Consider the following 7,441-nt stretch of genomic DNA (forward strand, 5'->3'; position numbering starts at 1 on the left):
TGAACCAAAACAATGTGAGGTTCAATTTTCCTGATGAATGGAATGCTGACTGTATATCAGAGGAATTACCCCTTAAAAGGCATTTTGCTTCTTCGTGGTTAATTATTCTGCATGCATCTAGATCTCAAGCTGCTTGATATTTCAAGAGGAATGGTTTGAATTCCATTTTAAAATTTAAAATATGACAGCAAGAAGTGTTAATTAAATAACCTAAATAAGATAAACTGCCTGCAACGCAGAAATAACAAAGCTTTCATTTTCACATTTTTGCCACAAATAACGATCGAAGAACTAAAGCTTAATCTTAAATAATCTGACAATGCACGCGGCTTCCCAAAATAACTTGTCAGAAAATCATTCCCGATAAACTTCCTAGTATGTCTTGGTGGAGAGACCATTCATGAGAAGTACGAACCAAGCTAGGAAATACAAATAAACGCAAAAGAACATCACGAAAGCCCTATTGGTATTTAAAGCTGATTAATACTCATTTAAGCTGGCAATAACCAGTGCCGAATAAATATTTCACAAAAACAATCTGCATAAGAACTTATACGACTTGCAAATAAAAATAAAATTTGCTTGAGCTCTCCTTTGAATTTCAGGAAATACTCACTTGTTTGTTCCCTGAAATGTCGGAGAAGTACAAAGTAACTCTTCCAGTCATGATTCTCATAAAAGATCCTCTAGGGTTTTAGACCAACGTAACACAAGCCGATGTCTTTAAATTTGACCTCTGCAAAGAAAAAAACGTCTTTGGCAACACCCCCTCCTATTCTTCAGCAGGCGTCTTGTGCGCTGACGAGTGAACGAGCGAGACTGGTACTTGACTTTGCCCAACTTTATATGTCTTCGCGCATTTGTTCATCAGCTTGCATCGAAGATCACGGTAATTTGCCCCAGGTTGTTTGTAAAACCATCATCAGGTTGTTTTCGCGGTAAGAACAGGACTTTAACCATTCCTGACAAAGATTGGACCGCTCCTGCGACGGCGAAAGTTAGTTTGCGTGACAAAAAGTGGTGATTGACATCGGCAACACAAGCTTTTTCAAACTTGCTTTCTAGTTTCCACGCGTATTTCCTCAAATATTTCTCCAAAACCGTCCACAATGGCTGACAGAATAACATTTTACTACTCGTCTGTCTCCAGCACTCTTGAGGTGGGTGTAAATTGTAGTTTTCGTCGGGAAACTTGGGATTTTCTGTTTTTGTTTTGTGATGTGGGTGTGTTGTACATGTTTAGCTCAAATGTGCATGGGGAAACGAAAAAAGATTGATCTGTCGTCTTATCTCTTACGGCAATTTTAACGAAAGTTTTTATTCAGCCTATAACTTTTCTGTTGGTTGCCAAACTTCTTAGCGTTCCGCTCTTTATTTTAACCTTGCAGTCAGCTCGGCTCAGACAGTTGTACAAATGTATATGATATCGATCGAAATATGATCTCCAGATACGCAATTTGTCTCTTGCATTGGCTTTCATAGTGCGCCTCAAGATTTGTAAGCCAAGGCCATAAATTTACGTTACTTTATTCAGGGCTCGCGGCAGTTTGATGTAGATTGATTTCGTCATAATATTGACCTGCGATGTGCACAATAGAATGTTTGAAAGCTATCCATGCGTTAAATCAGGGCTAAAGCAATGAAGTCTCCGTACTAGTTTTTCTCAAACAATGGGAATGACTCTTTAAATTTAAGCTTGGGGAATTCATTCAGCCAGCCCTTGGTAAGGTATCCAAGACTGGCGCCATCTTGGTTTAAACTGCAGAATACCCTGCCACTTGAAGCTAAGCCCTAAATTTGCTGGATATGCAGATATACTGGGTGCTTACCATTTAGCCAAATAATCCGGATGGAATGATCGTTGTATAAAGGTAAGCGATTTTATGAATTTAATGACCATCCAGATGAGAATGATGCTTACCATTTACTGCACAGCATTCCATCCCGCATATTTTACTCTATCTTCCGAGAAAGGGCTTGCAATCGGAAGGATTCTCACAAATGGTAAGAGCATTTCGCGAATTCCGTTCCGAACGGAAAAAGAGGACTACCTCTGGAGGTTGTCCACAATTTCCGAAAAGATTTTCTGGAAAATTGCCTCTCCATTTGACCTCAAACCGAAATTTCCTGATTTTTTGGCTAAATGGTAAGCACCCACTGTAATACATGTACCGATATAAGGAGAGAATGAGGACAGACCCTGGGAACAAATGACTGATAGAGTGCATACATGAAGTATAACTTGCGACTTCTTTGTCATCCTATCAAGACATAAAAGAGCAGAGGGTTTGGCCCAGTGGTAAGATCTCTGCCTTCCAACCCTAAGGTCCCGGGTTCCATTCCCGGTTCTGCTGGGACTGGAATATTTGGCGACCTTCTTTCCCGCTAAAGTTCACTCAGCTTTCCATCCTTCCAAGGTCGGTAAAATGAGTACCAGCATGCATGGACTGCTTAGAAGCGGCTGCAATTTGCGCCTGTATATGCTTCCAGTCCGCTGGGGGTAAACTGATCATTGTAAGGCGCCCTTGAGACGTTAGCAGAAACCCATAAGGGTTGAAACGTGTAACGCGCGTTCACAGCTTCCGAATATTCAGTGCGAACTGATTGGTTGAATGTTTCATTGGTAAGTACCATATTTGGAAACCCCTCACTCTTGTTGTTCCAAATATGGTACTTAGCAAATCGAATATTCAGAAGCTTGTTTCCAAGCACACAAGGGGCCGTTACACGTTTCAACCCTTATGGGTTTCTGACGTTAGTGATAAGGGCGCTATATAAATGCACCACTTTACTTTTTACTTTACAAAAAATGTTATTAACCCATTGACCCCTGGGAGTGAGACTTAACAGATTTTACTGTCTAACGCCAGACAATTTTACTCATTAACTGGAGGCATCCTAGGGAATTCGAGTTGTCAGTGGGTTAAAAGACGAAACAAGCATATGATACAGTATGCCTCATTCTTTAAATGCCATGAACCAGATAGAGTGAAAGGCCACTAAAATTTTTCCGTGAGAATATCACTTCCTATGCAAAGAAGACACAATAATTTTATGCCTTGTCCTTAAGGCCATGACACTGCATATCCGCATATCCACTGCCCTTGCAATATAATATATGCTTTAAATTTATAATGAAAGTGCACCTAAATTCAAATATTTTGCGTTCCTAATGTAAATCTCCCCATCCAAAGCAAACATTATGTCACCATTGTTATCCAGGATTTAGCTTTTTCTGTGCCTTGCAAGCTACATAAACTTGGCAGAACTAGCAGTTATTTGGACCTACAACTGTGATGGGAGAGGCATGGCTCTATTCTCGATTTTACGTCACAAACTGCTTTGCAATACCCGAGTTCAAAGAAATTATGCATTGCAAAGCAGACTTAAAATGGAGAATAGACCCATGGGTCGAAGTGGACTGTGTTGAGCATGCACCGCGGTTACTTAACGATCGAATCCTGATGTGATACTTCGTGTTGTGTGGGCTCACCTAACGACAGCAGAATTACTGTAAAAGAATGCACAGGGCAGAGTCAGTCAGCAAACAGATCATGGGTCATGCAGTTTGAAGATTGCCGTTCAAGGTTGTGGACGGCGGTAGGATCAAAGTGAGTTTTGACCCATAGCAGAGGTCTCTTTTCCCATAATTGTCAGCCCAGCGAACGCGCTAGAAAAGGAGACCTCTGCTAGCAGGGAAGTACGACGCTAAAAACCGCTCTCAGACTGATCATTGCGATCTGTAGTCTTCTAAGATATTGGCCTTTACATTGTAAATCCCAGCCTAAAAAGGTAAATACAGTCAATAGAACTCTCTAATAATGTTGAACAAAATAAAATTATTATTTGTCTCATTTCCAGCTAAAAAAGCACCAGCAGAAAATACAGATGATTCTAGACAGTAAGAAAATTGACTATGATTCTGTAGATATTGCTGGCAATGAGGAGGGAAAGAAAAAAATGCGGGACATTATGGGTGACCCACGTGGCTTGCCACCACGACTGACAAAAGGAGATGTAGATCTTGGGGTAAGTTCCAATGTGCATGACTTACAATGTAAAATGTTCTGTTTGACAAGATGATAATACCAGTGATTTTCATAATTCTGTGAAATCTTATCTTCAAGCACCATCACCCTTCCATCAATCAAACTTCCGATTCCAAGCCGAGAGTTGACCTGTAATCACTTATTGATGCATGACACACATGTAACTTACCAATCAGCATCTTTGGTTCCCACAGTACATTTATAAATTTGAACTCGACGCCGATGGAAAGTGATGGAATTTGTATGATTTTTTTTTTTAGTGAAGAACATCCAAAAAGGTATCATAAGCTCATGGTATTTGAGTGAACTAACAAAGACTCTAATTCAATCTTCCGGGCTGTGTTCAGAGATTAATTTTGGTTGATGAGAGCCAAAATGCAGTTTTGCACTTATCGCTTCAAGATGACATTCCACAGAATTATGAAAACTGCAGTAGATGCATTTTTTCAAAATGCTCTGCAAAGTGTATTCATTCGTGCTAGTATTTTCTTCTGTTTACACCAAAAACTTTTTAGCTGTCACACAAGAACTTTCGACATTTTTTGGTCATTATTTTCCAAACGTCTTTTTTTCCATCCACACTGTAATAGAACATTTCAAGAGGACGCATTCACTAAAGCCTCCATGTTTAAACCCTTGTTAAAACTCTCCATTTTATCGACAGTAATGGACACTAGGAAAAAGTTTTTTGAAAAGCATTTCTTCTCATCAGTGATGCATTTGTATGGATTGGGTCAAAAATCCCATTTGAAATTGGGGAAAATTCCATTTGCCTTTGAACAGTCAATCTTCTTGATGGTCAAATGGAAATAAATGTTTCATTTCAATCTGTCAGACTGGTTAAAGTGCAACACAGCTTTTAGAATACGATCCCAAAGTTAATATTCCTGACCAGTAAGACAGAAATGGACAGTCTGACTATTTTACTTTTTATTTATTAATCTGAGTCTTCTGAAATTTTGGCTTTAGTCCGTACTGCTTTCTTATTTTTCATGTGCAAGACATGAGATCATGGCTCTAATTATAAACTATATGATTTTTTGTACACACTCTTTTTGCAGGGTTTTGAAGAATTTGAAGAAGCGGTAGAAAGAGAAGAGCTTGCAGAGTTTTTGAAGCAGAAATGAATTTTAACCTGCTGTGAATCCTGGTGTGTGATGGCCTTGATCTTGGCAAGAGTGTTGATTGGCGAATTGTGTTAAATAAGTTGTGAATTGTCAAAAACATTTACATGTACCTATTATAACTTGCAAGGAAATAATTTAAATTTCATTGTAAGTTTGTCATTGGGTAATAATTATTATTAACATTGTCATTAATTTAAGTTGGAGGTCCGGACAACTGAAATCCTTTGCTAGTTGTATTGACGTACATGTATCAGTTTTTGGACATATCATTTTCTTTGAAGGAACTGCTTCATCTTGGGTATCAATAAGACACAATCGACCCTCATGGCTATTACACGTAGTGTCAAGTTTTTAAGCTAAATACTGGAAATTTAATTTCATGAATAAATAATTTTTGTTTCCACTGTGGTCGGCCTCGTGAAATGTACTTGTTTGCTTTCTCTCTGTGCGTTTATGGGTTCTGTTACAAGGCAGCAAGCCCCTTTCTCAAGAGAAAAAATATATGTATTTCATTCATTTATTGGGCTTAAAACACACTATCTTACCTAATGTCATTGGAAATAATAAATACCACCCTTGGATATTTTCTTTTTCCTTATCTGTCAAATCCCAGGTATAGTCATTGAGGTGGACAACGGCGTTGCGGACGGCAACGAGAACATCGCAAATTTACATATTTAGTTCGGAAAAAAAAAATAGCCATGCACGTGCGTCTACATCCACATCTGCATGTTCCAGCCCTCGGCAAATTTCTTTTCAATTTTGGCTGTTTATGCTTAGTTGACCTCGTACACCATAGGCCTTTTTAGAGACATCACTGCCAAACCGGCGACTTCTGCTGGAGAGAAAAGGACAGCCATGATACCGCGGGGACTCCATCCCCTACTCTTCTCGAATAGTGCTTGGGTTCTTTAACGTCCCACAGGGAACTTATGAATATGTAAGATATTTGTGAGACGGGGCTTACGGTTTATAGTCCTTATCCGAGAAGACTTGAAAGTCTAACCATTTATACCGCGCACCGGTGACTCAGTTGGTTGAGCACCGGGCTGCCATGCGGTAGGTCGTGAGTTCGAATCCGGCCGGACCAACACTTAAGGTCTTTAAGTAACTGAGGAGAAAGTGCTGTCTTTGTAATTACATCCGCAATAATGGTAACACTTTCAAGTCTTCTCGGATAAGTACTAGAAACCGTAGGCCCCGTCTCACAAGTATCTTCCATGTTCATTAGTTCCCTGTGGGATGTTAAAGAACCCACACACTATTCGAGAAGAGTAGGGGATGAAGTTCCCGGTGTTGTGGCTCTCCTCTCTGAGTATATGGGTGGGTGGATATAGCAGGTCCACATCAGCTGAATAGCTGCCAAAACTTCAACGTGCTCAAACAAATAAAATAACAAACACCCAAGCAGATGAAATTAAAATGGCTGCACTTTCTCCTCAGGTATTTTAAGATCCTGACTGTTGATTTGGTCGGGGTTCGAACCCGCGGCCTCCCGCATAACAGCCCGATGCTCAACCAAGGAATTCCATACATCCATACTTTAATTGACCGCTCGGGGCTTTTCAGAGCCAATGAAACACAATTAACGAAACGACAGAACGTAACAAAAACAGCTGTTGAGAAGAATCCTACCTGGCCGGAGGCAAACCAGACTTAACTGATTAGAGTGTAATGTGAAGTGCTAAGGGACCGTGGGACCTGAAGATGTTAAAATCACGGCAATGAACATGTACAAGTACAAGGAAATGCATCCGGAAAGAAGTTGAACCAGGAACTACCAAGGAAATTCAACGAGTGGTCAGAGCGGGTCTTGAATCCGGGATCCCCGGACCTCGAGGCAAGCGCCCCAGAGCGAGGCGTGAATCCGGGATCCCCGGACCTCGAGGCAAGCGCCCCAAGCCCCCAACCACTGGATCGCACTCGGCCTCAGCACTTGTGGGTAAAATTTTCATTTCGTTTCTCACTTTTGTCCATTTCTTTGCCGTCGTCTGCAAATCAACAACGTGAAAAAGCCAAATTCGAACGTTTTTTTTTTTAAAAGGAAGTCAGCACTGGAGAATAAATGTTCATTTTCGGTCGTTTTTGTTCGGACCCTCGCAGCGGTAGGTCCGTACTGCCACGACCTCGGACCATTATTTCCCAGCCAGGCCTTCGGGCAACCTCGTTGCCTAGAGTACGAGAGAACCCTGGGAACGAGGTTGGCCCTCGCGCTCGCCAGTAGTAAGAAGTTAAGATTTTCGATTTTGGAAAGTGAGGCGCAAA

At 40.7% G+C, this 7,441-nt stretch overlaps 2 protein-coding genes across 2 annotated transcripts in view; one reads left to right on the forward strand and one right to left on the reverse strand.

Moving 5' to 3' along the window:
- The window catches only part of LOC137996657 (SH3 domain-binding glutamic acid-rich-like protein 3), a 3,260-nt gene extending 2,483 nt beyond the window's left edge, over positions 1 to 777 (reverse strand). Inside the window, exon 1 of the mRNA XM_068842175.1 lies at positions 617 to 777. Within this exon, the coding sequence (XP_068698276.1) occupies positions 617 to 676 (60 nt within the window). The 5' untranslated portion in view covers positions 677 to 777. The remainder of the gene's footprint in view (positions 1 to 616) is intronic.
- Positions 778 to 816: 39 nt separating this feature from the next.
- Positions 817 to 5,584, forward strand: LOC137996658 (SH3 domain-binding glutamic acid-rich-like protein 3). Its single transcript, XM_068842176.1, has 3 exons — positions 817 to 1,160; positions 3,862 to 4,029; positions 5,111 to 5,584. Exons 1-3 carry the CDS (start codon positions 1,110 to 1,112, stop codon positions 5,174 to 5,176), a joined length of 285 nt encoding a protein of 94 aa, XP_068698277.1. The 5' UTR covers positions 817 to 1,109; the 3' UTR covers positions 5,177 to 5,584.
- The last annotated feature ends 1,857 nt before the right edge of the window (positions 5,585 to 7,441 follow it).

Source organism: Montipora foliosa, chromosome 3 (genome assembly GCF_036669935.1).
Source record: "Montipora foliosa isolate CH-2021 chromosome 3, ASM3666993v2, whole genome shotgun sequence".
NCBI lineage: Eukaryota > Metazoa > Cnidaria > Anthozoa > Scleractinia > Acroporidae > Montipora > Montipora foliosa.